Here is a 13,662-nt window from a genome sequence, read left to right on the forward strand (position 1 = left end):
AGAGCGGGAAGCAGAGTGGAAAGCTAAGCCCTAATGGATATTGAAGCTGCAGGCACACACACCCTCACCCCACACCCCACCCACACAAGAAACGGCAAAAAGAATCTGAGGAGACACCTCCAGAGGGTTCTGCGTCTGTTTCTGGTTCTGGTTGAAAGAAGATGTGTAACAGGTGTATCGGCTTGCGCTCAGTGCCATTGGCTGTCTATGGCTGCAGGCTGACCCGAATTTAACTTAGGGCCCGCCCCCACTTTGCGCCGCTCTTCCCCACTTCTACTCAATTAGTTTTTCATTTTGGTCAATTATATTTGTACGCCTGCTCTAACTGAATCCGTCTGGCAGTCCCTGTTCCTTCTTCTGCCTCAGCAGTCAAAGGCTGAGCTGACCTTGCCCCAGGGCTCTCGAATCAATTCAGGCACTTGCCACACGACCTTGGGCTCTCGGCTAATTTGATTGATTGTCATGTGAGGGGGGATGGGGATGGGAGTATCTGTCCTCTTCCCACTATCATGGCATTTTTATTGGTTCCCTTTTTTTTTTGGGGGCCAAGTTGGGCAAATTATCATTTGGCTAATAAATTAAAACGCTTTATTTACGATTTGTGTCTCCTTTGCAGCTGCTTAAATATAAATAACACTCATTATGCGCGGCTCAAATAAATACATACGAATACTCGTACGAGTATGTGTGCCTCGTGGACACATGTGGCATACAAAAGAGCCAACAGTGCCACGGTGACAGTGGGCGCTGTGTGGCACGTAGCCATAGCCACCCCCTTTGTGGAGTGTGTGTGGTGCGTGGTGGGTGCTGTGCGACTTGCGATTTGCTGTGCGCTCGCAAGAAAAATGTACTCCTAAATCTATGTAAAGTCAGGGGCCGACGTGGCTGGCCTTGGTGGCACGTTGCAAGGCAAGGCACGTGGTGGCCCTCGCTAAACGTACTCCAGCCTAGCACTTAGCCAGGAGCCTCCACTGACGGGAGCGCGAGGTGCATTTTATTGTACTTTCATTTATGCAAATGCTGCAAACAAAGCCCCATCTTTTTCGCGCGGTGCACTCATCATAATGCCACTATTGAAGGGGCAGGCCACTCGCATGCAGCTAATTAATAACGCATTAAGCCGCTCGGTCCGACCACTGCCATTACCCTGCCCAGTACAGCTCCAGCTCCGGCTCCAGTGGTGTATCAAGTGTCCTGTGCTGTGCTGTCCTGTCCGTGCAAATTGCATATCCTTTTCAGTGGTCCGTTCGTCCGCTTAGATTGTCAGTGCTAATTAAGCGATTTGCCTGACTTGCACTTAATTAGAGGGCCGCATCCGCATCCATTCTCGTCGACATGCAATTAGCCAAACCGATTTTAAATTGCGTCTTAGCCTGAGTTTTAGTCTCAGTTTCAGCCGCAGCATTAATTTGGGTGGGGTCTCCGTTCAATTCATTTGCTCATTTGTCATTTGGCAGGGCAGGGCAGGGCAGGTGTAAATGCTCTCAAATTCAGTCAAAATCTCATAAAAGTTTAACAAAGCTGAAGCGAAAGGTAAACAGACTTGAGGAAAATTGCTGGCAATTACATTATTATTTGCATTCGGGGAGTTTGCCCAGCCTCAAGCAAAACTTCGGGCGCCCTAAGTGGTTATGGTCTGGTTGTTGGTGGGGGGTCGGGTGGCCGGCCGCTTTCTTATTGAGAGAAATCTTCGGCAGTGTCCGAGAATATAATGGCCATTGCCGGGCTGTTCTCTGGAGTGTGTTTTGTATTGGCGAGGGATCGAAGAGACGCGTGGCGGTGCGCGTGGCACGGGCGGGCCTTGGGTATCCATCATTTTTCGACCGTAGTTTCCGTTTCCGCATCTCGTGGACCCTCCATCGACCATTTCCCACCGGTAGGTGTGAATGTGTGCGAGCCCCTCCCCCGCCCCTTGGGCGTGTGGGTTTAAACTTTTCATAAACCTTAAGTGGAAAACTTTTATTTTATACCCAGCATCTGCCTCTGCCTCTGAATCTGCCGCTGTCCCCGCTATTGTGGCTGTCGCTGCTGTTTAGGCCACCTATTTGATTCAGTCGTCGTGGTCGTCTGCCTCGGAAATGGCACAATATGTAGGCCCGGCGAGTGGTGGTCGCCGTTCGGGATAAAGTCACGTAAGGCGAAAGTTTCCCGAAATCATTTTAACGCCTTTTGAATTTTTTCACGATAACTTTTTCCTGCACAGGCGGAAGCGTCAGCCGCCTGAAAGGAGGCAATAAAAATTGTCAAACAAATAAATATTTGTGGTAGGTCGCAGGGGGTGGTTTTGCGGAAGGGGTGGCAATAGCTCTGGGGATTTAATTTTCATCTCAAATGGAAAACATTTCTTTTATTGTTTTATTGTTTTTCATCATCACACGATTGCGAAAGCTGAAAGTTTTAATAATATTTAAACAACATAGAGAGGGAGAGAGAGAGAGAGAGAGAGAGAGAGAGTAAATCCTTTTTATGTGTGCCAAAAAAAAGAAGCTGCAAAACCATGTTGTTTGGTTGTTCTTTAATATTAATTTCTATGTACATAAATTTAGTTGTTCGCGTTGATGTTTGCTGGCAACATTTTCGACAGGCTTCACTGCATTTTAATGTCAAACGGTGGGCGTGGCAAGGCCCGCCCTGGGACCCGGCCAGGCTGCTGACTTAAATGCTCTGCAGAGCTCGAAAAGAATCATCTTGATTCTATTGACAGAGAAATGGAGTCAGCAAATCGTCGTATGTGCCCTGATAAATAATGAATATGAATTACACACACAGATAAAATACATCGGTGTGTATATCGGATATACATTTAATGAAAAGTTCCTTAAAGCGGATTCGCTGATTCGTAGTGCCCCAGACATTTTTGCACTCCTTTCATTATTCCCGTTTGGTTTTTTAAATGTTTAATTTATTTATGTATGTACGAGTACGAGTTATATGTTGCTTTTAAATGTATTTTGTTGCTAGTCATGTGGGTGGTGTTTCTGGAGGTGGGTCGTCCTTGCCGAACGCCGGACATGTGCATATTTCATGACAAAATTGCATATTTTAGCGCACGGCCAGAGTCAGAGACAGAGTCAGAGCCATGGCCGATGGTGCAGCTTCGGGGGTGTTTCCCCCACCCCCCATTCCCTGCCTATCATTCTCTTCCTGCCTCTGCTATGTACTCGTGTGTGGTGTAAATTTCCAGCCAAGAGTAACACCTTTTCCCTGTCATGATGTTTTTAGTGGTTTTGCTATTGTTTGTGTCTGCTATCCCTTTTTTTTTGCCCCGTTTTTCTGACGTTTTTTCCACGCAAATTTACATACATCATAGTCATTGGAGTTCAGGGCATTTTGATGGTTGAAGTTTAATTTTTTTTAGCCACAAATTGAAAGAAAATAATAAAAATTTTAAAAAAACGTTTTGTCTGATTTTTGTCGGCAGCGCCTTTCAATTTTCCCAGCGACTAACAAAAGGAGGCGTTGTCCCCTCCCAATTTTCCAGCTTTTTTTCCCATTCGATTTTGCGTGTTTGGTTAGTGACATTGATTTGATTTGGGCATCCGCATACATGCGGGGCACATGCCCAATAAATTTAATTTGGTTGTGGGGTTTTCGCATCTTTAAAGCCCTTTAGCTGTAGCGCTCGATCATGGTCAGCAGATGCTGCTTGGCCTTGAAAACATTCGCATAGAGATCCCCATTTATGGCTCCGTCCAGGCAGCGCGGTCCGTGGATGTTGATGCCACAGAGCCGCTCCCGGTGCACCAGCGGATCCCCCTTGGTCGTCTGGCAATCCTCACGCTTGTTCGTGTTGTGGGCGCAAAGCATCTTCTCCGTGATGTAGGCGGCATCTAGGTTGGCGAAGGTGTTCCTGCAGACCCGTTTGGGGACGATTTGGGTGCGCAGGAAGCGCGGCAGCTGCTGCGACATGTACATGATGACACTGTCCCCCCGCCTGGGTGGAGCATCGCAAAGGGCGACCGGCTTGGCTTCGATTTCCACGATGGACGTCCGTAGCACCATCAGAGCCATATGTGGGTCCAGTTGCGAGGAGGGTCCGACCAGTATGAGCTCCACCTCATACATTCCAAACTTGGTGACCTGCACCATATAGTGCTCCGGCATGGGGCTGTGATTGGCCGGAAAGCACTGCGCAGCGGTCAGCACCAGGCGGTGGGAGATCAGGGCTCCAGTGCAGACTACCCCCAACATCGGGTATATCTTAACTATGAAATTAGAGGACACTGCTGGCTTTGCTGTGGCAAAGCTCTCGTTGTCGCTCTCGTTGAAGATCGTCCGCTCCCCGTGGTGAGCTTCGTTTGTGACGTGCTGCCTGTTCATCTGACTCTCCAAGTGGGGCGCAATGATCTCCAGACTGTCCGCCCCGGCTCTGTTCTTAGAACTTCCAGCTGGCGGCTTGTAGGGATGCGGCACCAAGTACTCGATGATGCGCACTATCTGGTAGGGCTGTCCCTTGGCCGGCACGTCTCCCACCATAAACTGGGGAATGGGCATGGCCGCCTGGTTGGCTGTCACTGAGGTCCAGCAGAGTACGGGCAGCAGGCCTATCAGCATCATTATGATGAGAGTGCTGAACCGTTTCGTAGCCCAAAGACTGGACGCATACAGAATTATTTTATGGCATTCAAATTTCAATTTCTCACGCCTCAATTTCTCAGCTAAGCTTCTGTATGACGTGGGAAATGAGCGTTCGAAGTCTCGCCAGATCCATATAGAGATCGGCGTTCAGGGAGTCTGCCCGACAGCGGGATCCATAGACATTCAATCCGCACAACTTGCGGCCCACCAACAGGGCATCTCCCTGCTCCGTCACGCACTTGTCTGGGTTCCGCGAGTTGCGCAGGCACAGCATATTGGGCGTGATGTAGACAGTCTCCTCCTGCAAAAAGGTCACCTTGCAGGCCCGATTGGGGACGACCTGGCTGTGCCTGCGTCCGAAGTAGCTGAGATCGTTGCTGGCCATCAGCATGGAGGCGTTGCCGCCCCTCTTTAGGGTCTGGGAGCATAGACCAATGGGCTTCCCCGGGGCTGCAGTCCGCAATGTGATTAGGATAAGCTCGGGGCAGGATCGTGGCCACTCAAGCTTAGCCGCTGGGTGAGTTCTGCCGCCGCTGGTGAGGATCTGCACCTGACTGGGAGGAACTCCGCTCAGGCAGCTGCTGGAGCTGATCACTAGCCTTGGCGCCAACAGGGCCCCACTGCATCGAACGGAGCTCTGAACCACAATCTTAACTATGAAGCTGAAATCGTCTGGCTGTGGGTCATGCCTCCTCCTGGGGGCGCGTTGCTGCAGCTGCTCCAGGCTGAGGCGTTTGTAGTGGTTTATAACGCGCACGATCCGCTGGTTCAAGGGAATCGGATGCCTTGTTTCACCCGCAGCTGCTGGATATATCACATTCATTCTGCAGCCTTTGCAGTTTGGAATCCCCGAACCAGAAGCAGCAGCAACGCCCCGTCCGAGGGACAACCAAAGCCCCAGCAGACAAACAACTGACGAATGCATCGTCCATCGACTGGCGATGGCTGCCAGCTTACCTTTATTTATGGCATATTTGATGCGCCTGTCAAAGCCGGAAGCATCGCTTCGGTCCACACGGCGTATGCGTAATCAAAATGTTGTGCCAAGCAAACGGCAAACACGAGCGACAGCCAGTTGACAGCTGGAACAGGCAGCCTGTTGACCAGGTGTCGGATCTAATGACCAAACACGCGCCAAACAAATAAACAGGGCAAGTGCAATGCGATAGCTTCTGACGCCAGTTCATTGAAAGTTGGCCAGTGAACTGCGAGCACCCCGGGAAAAACTTTGATAAACTTTTCGACGGAGAAAACAAAACGCTTAGCACACTACACAGCAAAAGTCTTCAGTCAATAATGGAGGAAAGAGCGAGGAGTTAAATAATAACAGAGGCGTTAAAGATTTATAAAGCGTTTGTCTAGCAATAAACTTTAAGTGGAACGATTTCTACCTGTGGATGTTTAGCTAGGATTATTTCAGCATTTCCATGATGTTTCAAGGATATAAGGGGTTCAGACTTCTATCTTTAATAAACATCCGCTGGAAGTCTGTCTGGGTGTCAAGATATCTGACATCTGCCTGTCCAGACTCCAAATAATTCTCACCTTTAAGATGAACCATTAATGATATTCGTAATCCATGTTTAGATTCTATAAATATACCCAACCCTCACTGCACTCCGAGGTTTTCAATCTACGTATATCACTCGTATTCCCCATTCGCCCGTGTGTGTGTGACTTGCCCAGCAATTTGAAAATTGTTTTTAACCGCCGGGGGCCCCCCGCGCCCCGCCGCGCCGCCGGCCGCGCCGCTGCCGTGCCGCGGCCGCAGCGGCCATTGATTTCCACACTCGGTGTCCCCCCCCCCCCCCACAAAGGCAATCGTGGCAACCCCAGCGGGGGAGATCTAATGGTACTTGACAAACTACATTTTAGATGTAGATGGTGGTAATACGTGCAGTTTTTTTTACTTAAAATCTCAACGTGGGTATGTCGCCCCCAAGCCTCACGCCTCGTTTTTTGTGCATTTCACTAAATTCACTAAATAAAGAAGAATGGTGGCTGCGTCTACTGCCGGACCGATGGGCCGATGGACCGCCTCTGCTCATTTGCAGAATTTATGGCTGGCGCTTAAACTGAATTGACAATCAATGGTCTCTGGGAGATGGTGGCATGGGCTCTGGCCTAGGGTAGGGGCAGCAGAGCAGAGGAGAGGAGTGGCCAGAGCCAGACCCAGAGCCTGGCCGGGGACAGAGCTCATAAACAATGCGGCCAATTTACATGCCCAGGGATCGACCGCATCGCATGTGTGTGTGTGTGTCCTTTCTGTATTGTGGATCAGTGTGTGGGGGGGCTGTGTGTGTATGTGTGGGTGTGTCTGTGTGAATGAGACCTTGCTGTTGCTTTTATTGTTGTCGTTGCAAATGAAAAATTGTCCCTTTGTTGCATATAAAAACAATGCGGCCGAAGAACTTGAAATCAATTTCAAACGTTTTAGGCAAAGCCAATTGATTTATTTGCTGTGTGACTCGCTTTCTCTCTCACTCTCTCTCTCTCTCACTCTCTCTGGTGTGTGTGTTTATTTGTGTGTGAGTGTGTGGCAGAGGCCATTGTTTTGTATTACTTTTGCCTTGAATAAAGCCCTAAGAGCTTACGCTGCCAGGTCTTTGAAATGTGGCACCATTTCCGACCTCGCTCTCTCTTTTTGTTGTGTGTGTGTGTGTTTTCGCAAAACTTAAAGCTTGACCCAAAACAATTAACACTGAGTGCCAAAAGTCAAGGGCTGCCGCTGCCTGCGCAGCTTTCGCTATTTTTTCAGCCTTACACTTGATAAACTTTTTATTGCTTCCAAACAATTTAAAACCGAGAGCTGAGGCTGAATTACAATAATGCGAACAGAGCGAAGAGTCGGCCAATTGGCAAGACAAACTGCTGCAGCTGCTCGAAGCCAAAGTCGAAGGCGAACATGGAGACGGAGACAGTGTGTGGGGTAGCGGACAGCGAGTCAGCGGAGACTCCACTCCCCACTCACGCCGCTCACAAGGTCTCGCTACCAAAGACACCAAAGATCCCAGAACCCGCTTCCTGATGGTCTTTGGACATTTTTACGCCTTTTATACAGTTGACTGCATAAATTCATGGGATATGGTTACGCATTTTAAACAACGGCTCCAGTCTCTGCCGCAGAGAATTGAATTGGGCTTCGAGTGTGGGGAGGGGGTGTCGGTGACTGCCAGCAGATCTTTGTCTCTCATCCAGATGAAAAGAATCGGCAAACACTGGCAAGCGCTGCCTTGTCCTGTCCTGTCCTGTCTTTATCTTAGGCAGTCTAAGCAGATTGTGAAGGCTGCAGATAGCTGCAGCTTAAAGCTGATTCCATGCCACAAAGGCGGAATGGGGCATGGGGGGATGGCATTCCACTTGTTGCCTTGTTAGGGTGGAAGTTTTCCTTTTGGCCCTGGAGTCCTGCCTCATTATTGCGAAATGTTTTGGGCCAAGCTTCAGTTTCAAGTTTGATTTGTTTGCACATGAGCTTTTGACGGCAGCACGAAGGCAGGAAGGGGGATGGGACTGTTTTGCTGGCAGCTAACAAGTTGCAAATTAAGCTAAAACAAGGGAGGACGGCTGACATGCAGGGTATGAAGGTTCTGATACCCTTTGAGGTCTGATGTATCCATGGCAGCTATGCGATTTATCTCACATATATATAATCTATATATAATCTATATATCGTGAGTGCAGGATCGGTGAAACTTCCTTCATGGCGTTGCAAACATCTGAGCAGAATCGTTATACCCTCTTCCCGGGTAAGCAAGCAGTGTATGTATTTTTGGCAAAAGTATAGCACACAAGCGCACAGATATCAACGGACACAAATACATGCATGCATGCATGTAAACGAGCATAAAAACCGCACAGCCAAACGCACTAACAAGCAACAGTAATCAGTGTGGCAGCAACAAAAGTTGAGGAGTCGCCGTCGGCCGTGGCAGGACCGGGGGGGAGTTGCATAGAGAGGAAATTACATGCACAGGAGTTGAAACAATAGCTGAGAGGAAGGAGTCTGCTGGCACAGGCTGCTGCTCATCATCATCATCGTCATCCTCCCAAAGAGAAGCAACAGCAGCAACAGCAGCAACACCATCAACACTCCCCTCCCACCCACAAGGCTATTGACCCAATTTTTGGGGCAAACAATGGACCCGGAGAAAAGAAATCACAAAAGCAGAGCCAAATCTCGGACCCGAGCCAAAAACCACTTGACAATCCCGGCCAGGACTCTGGACTATGGACTATGGACTCTGGCACTGCAGCTGGCTCTGCGGCTGGTTCTGGGGCTGGGGCTGGGACTGGGGCTGGGGCAGTGTGCCAAATGTTTGGCTATGAGCAATGTGTTTACCACTGGACAGAGTAGAATCGCCTGCGATGCCCCACGGCGCCCACTGATTTCCGCTTTCCCATTGGCAGGGCGACAGGCGACAAAACAAGTGAAAGTTTATTACATCTTCCTTCGCCAGCCCCCCACGCCAGAACGCCAGAACGCATCCTCAGACAAGGGAGAAATCAATAAAATGCAATTGGAAGTCAAATGACCCATATAACCCTCAGTCCAAGTACCCCAGCCAGCAGAGCCAGTGGAAAACCAGAGCAGTTCATGGGCCAGGCCTGTGGCAAGGAGCAAGCAAGTCGCTGCAAGCCTGCGGCTGAGCGTAATTGTGCCAAATTATAAATTATTTCGAATTTGCCATGGCGCAAACGGGGCTCCGGCTCCAGAGGCTCCATGGGATGAAAGGGGATACGACCCGCCATTGCCTGCAATTAATTTTGTGCAGCGCCAATTGAATGGAGAATGGAGAAGCGAGAAGGAGGTCTGGTGTATAGAGTGGAGCTGTTGGGCTGTGCGGCTCTGAGGGCAGAGGCTAAGCGCATAATTTAAATTTCTAATTAACAGTCAAATAAATTGTGCCAGCTGCCAGCATCGTGGCTATTGAGCCGTGCCAAGTGATTTTATGGCTAAAATGCTCATTAAATTAACTGCAATTTGCTGCCACAGACAAATGCAAGGTGCCGCGGGGCAGCAAGGGACACGGAACTCACCCTTTTCATTTAGTTGTGGATCTATTAACCTCATTTGCTTTGCCGATTGCACCGCCAGATTGAAAGAGTTCTGCGTTTATTTATTCACCTGTTTACGGCGGTTAAAGATGGCTGCTTTCAATCCCATTTCAAAATCATTTGAAGGGTGCGCTCAACGGGGTTCCATGGCTAATTAGAGCCGCACGCATGGCGTATGTGCAATATTTTGATGCATATGGATGCGGCATGTCAAAGAGCGCCCCGAAGCCTGTGCAGTAAATGGATTGGCATTTCTTATCATCGCAGCATTGGACTTGGGTATTATCATCTCTCATTTTTTTTGGGCTGCCTGCATGTTTATCGGGGCGTGTCGCCTCTGTAGCTTTGGCACCGGCTGTGCGCTCGGCAAAAACATTCAATTAGTTTGATTTACACTTTTCAAAATGTTGCCACTCAGCCGTGCCGTACCACCTCCATGCTCCATCCTCTGTGCCCTAAGCCCGCTGCTGCCTTTGTGCGACTGTTGGCATTTCCGTTTCCGCTGTTTAACAAGTGACTTTTGGCAATGGCGGCAACAACAGCACTAGCAGCAGCAGCAGCAGCAAAAGGAAGGGACTAGAGGGAGCATCGCTGCCAAAACCGTGTACGCTCTTGCGTGCCAAAAAAAGTGCGCCGCTTGCTGCCGCTCAAGGCACTTGCTCTGACTCCCATCTCCCATCTCCAGCTCCCAGTTCCTGTTCCAGTTCTTGTGCGCAGTGGCCTCCCCTCCCTTCAGTGCCCTTGAACGGAAACAGTTTGCTGCGCGCCTGCCTCAATATTAGTTTGGGGCGGCAGCAAAGCGCTTCCGGCAGCCAAATGCTGTTTGTTGGACGAGCTTCGTCTGCAGCCAGGGCCGTTCGATGATTTTTCAATTTGCATTTGACACAGAGCGGGAATGTCAAAGACTAAATTGAAATGGCAAAAGTCTGTGTGCCGAGAGCACAACTGAACCGAACCGAACACAAAATTATAATCGTATGCAGCACACAGGACACAGCACACAGGACACAGCCTTGAGGAGACCAGAGTCGAAATGGGATCCTGAATCAGAATCAGAATCTGACTTAGAGCCAGGCTTTTACTCGTTGACTTGGCTTTCAATTAGGTAATTGAGAGGCGGTGGCCGTACGAGTACGAGTACGAGCAGAGCTCCAACCAAGAAGATGAAGGTCCAGAGTGCACGTGGCTGAAATGTAAACCAACTACATGATGCTGCTGCTGCTGATGCTGCTGATGCTGTGTCATGTGTAAGCGTGGGCCATTTAATATGGTCAAAGTTATATTCTCAAATTAAATGCAAGCCAAAAGGAGGGCCATGGAATGGGATGTGTTGGGATGGATGCATGGGAGATGGGGCATGTCAACTTCATTTGTTGAATGGCATAAGTTATCAACGAAATTGCAGTAAAGCTCTGACCCCGAGCAAATTGCGTTGGCGCCCCTTTTAACTTTATCTTGCATTCGGTAAGCCCCATGCATTGCCAGCACCCAGCCAGCGCCCAGCCAGAACCCATTGCCAAGTGGCAGAACCCCTTTTCCAGCCAATTCGTTCCATTTCATTTCACTTACACACCCTCAGACAAACGTATACGTACTGGTGTACGGACAACCAATAATCTGCACGTCAGCTTCCACACGGCTATGCACACTGAGAGAAAGAAGGTTTAGTTCAGTTCAGTTTAAGTAAATGCTTGCGCCTCTTAAAATAATAAATAAATATAGAGTTTTTCTTTTTGGAAATGGAAAGTTGTTTCTTTAATGTTATATTAATTATGTATTATATATGTTCTACGAGTGCATGCCTGTGTTTGCCTTCATTTCAATCTTTTGCCACTTAACAAATGCTCACGCCAGTGAGCCCCCTAAGGGGCAAGAGCGTGTGGGGTTGGGAAACATTGCCCCAGAGCGAGAGAGAGTGCATAAGTTTAATTTTATTATACGAAAACAATGCAACAAGCAGGGACATTCCATGGAGCGATGCAAGAGGCAGCTGCCAACAATATGACAATTTGCACAAAGGATTTAGCGATGCATTTAGAAGCCAATAAAAAGAAGTTAGCAGGCAAATTGTGTGTGTGGATAAGCTGGAGTAGCTGAACAATCAGCAGTTGACGCCTGACGACTCGAGTGCTTGCTGGTGGCAGATCGATGGCGGATGCACGAGTATAGGTATAGGTATAGGTATAGGGATTCCATCACCCTCAATGGTGCCATGATTCCTTGAATAATTTTCCAGCTTCCCTTCCCTTGTGGCAGCTGCATATCCACTGGATTTATCCAATAAAACATGATTCACGCTTTCAGTTCTGACAGTTATTGAAGCCAGAGACCTCTTTTATATATACTCGTATTTTTAGAGGTTTTATTTCATTTCGCACTGAACACTCGTTTATGCATAGCCGCTGGGGTTGCTGTCTGCTGCAGTTTTTAAATGTTATTTCATTGGGAAATCAATGCACCGCAGAAGAACTTCAATTCCGAATTAATATGACAACATTTAGCTGACGATATGGTTATTTTTACGGACTGCTTTAATCAGGCAGGCAGGCAGGCAGGCAGGCAGGCAGTTGGACGACCATGAGTCCCGGCGGTGTCAGGAGTCCCTGGGCAACTTCGGTCGTAATTTGCCATAAAATAAGCATAAATTGGATCAATTTACGAAAAGCTCTGTTACAAATGCACAGTGGAGGAGCAGCACGAGCAGCACGAGGAGCCCCTCTGAGGAAGCAGCGAGCCCACAATAAGGGCGCTGCCATATACAGTTACGGCTACAGCTACAGCAGTTGTCAGCCCCAACCCCAATCCAACCCGAACAGAGTTCCATATCAAACGAGGATGACTGCGACTGCGACTGCCGCCTGGTAATGGCCAACGCCACGATGTAGCGGTGGTGGGTGGAGAAGGAGCAGCAGCCCTGCTGACAGCCCTGTGGTTTCTGTCACGCGCATTGAATCTGAAGACTCGGTTGCATTTCACTTGATGTCCTCTCCCACTTGTCGTCATCGCTGTCATTGCAGTCGCAGGAGCAGCAGCAGCAGCAGCAGTCGTCGGAGGAATGGTCTGAGTCTGAGTCCGAGTCCGAATCGGAGCGAGCAGTCGTCGTCATCTTGCTGCTTAATGTCAACTCTTGGCATTTTGTCTTAGTTGCCACATAAAAAAATTGAATTTATGATGGGTCTTTGGGTGTTTTCCCTTTTGTGCTGGCCACGCAGATTTCGCACCGATAGCTTTTGGCCTGGCTCAGCAACTCAATTCGGTGGTAACTCCTCTCTGCTGCTGCTGCTGCTGCTGCTGGTTTGGTTTCACCATTTTACTGCCACGCTATCCAAATTTCAAGTGTATTTCGCATTTTTCAATCTAAAATTTCATTAATTCTGAACGCTGGATCAGGGACTCCCGCTCCCGCTCCCACTCCATCTGCCCCCTCTGTGCTGACCAAACACTCAGTCAACTGGCTCATTATTTTTAGTAGTTGCCTCGCTGCATGTTTATAATGCGGCTGTACATTTGGTTTTTAGTAATTTTGAATTTGCCCGGCTATTAGCCGGAGCACTCTCCCGCTCCGCCCTAATATATATTTTTGGTATTTCGGTTTGTGGGTTTGTTTAGCGGCGTAGCATGGCTATGAACTGTACCGTACCGTACAGAGACTACAACTTTAATGATGTTGTTTTCTTCGAATTTTCGGTTCCAGTTCCAGTTTATTTATGCAGCCATGTGTGTAGTAGGTACATACATATGTATGTGTGTGTGTGCGTGTGTGTCGCGGCTTGTTTACCATGCATTGCATTATATAATTTCAGTTTGCAAAATCAACATGTGGCACTGGGACTGGCGATGGCGATGGCTGCTGCTCCTGCTCCTGCTGGTCATGCTGCCTTTGCCACATGCGGCTGTGGGAAACATTTTGTATGGCATATCGCACGGCATGGCTGGGTATTGAGTTCATGTTTGTGTGTTTGCATATTCGCAAATGCCATATAAAGAAGGGGGTGGTGGGGGGACAGAGCGTATCAACCCACACAGCCA

The 13,662-nt window shown here is 48.8% G+C and overlaps 2 protein-coding genes across 2 annotated transcripts; both read right to left on the bottom strand.

Moving 5' to 3' along the window:
• Window positions 1-3,319: 3,319 nt before the first annotated feature.
• Window positions 3,320-4,581, bottom strand: LOC111070149. Its single transcript, XM_022360497.2, has one exon. The coding sequence runs from the start codon at window positions 4,555-4,557 to the stop codon at window positions 3,610-3,612; it is 948 nt and encodes a 315-aa protein (XP_022216189.2). The 5' UTR covers window positions 4,558-4,581; the 3' UTR covers window positions 3,320-3,609.
• Window positions 4,579-5,518, bottom strand: LOC111070155. Its single transcript, XM_022360512.2, has one exon. It carries the CDS (start codon window positions 5,501-5,503, stop codon window positions 4,655-4,657), a length of 849 nt encoding a protein of 282 aa, XP_022216204.2. The 5' UTR covers window positions 5,504-5,518; the 3' UTR covers window positions 4,579-4,654.
• Between the last annotated feature and the right edge of the window lie 8,144 nt (window positions 5,519-13,662).

Source organism: Drosophila obscura, unplaced genomic scaffold, assembly GCF_018151105.1.
Source record: "Drosophila obscura isolate BZ-5 IFL unplaced genomic scaffold, ASM1815110v1 contig_150, whole genome shotgun sequence".
Classification (NCBI taxonomy): Eukaryota; Metazoa; Arthropoda; class Insecta; order Diptera; family Drosophilidae; genus Drosophila; species Drosophila obscura.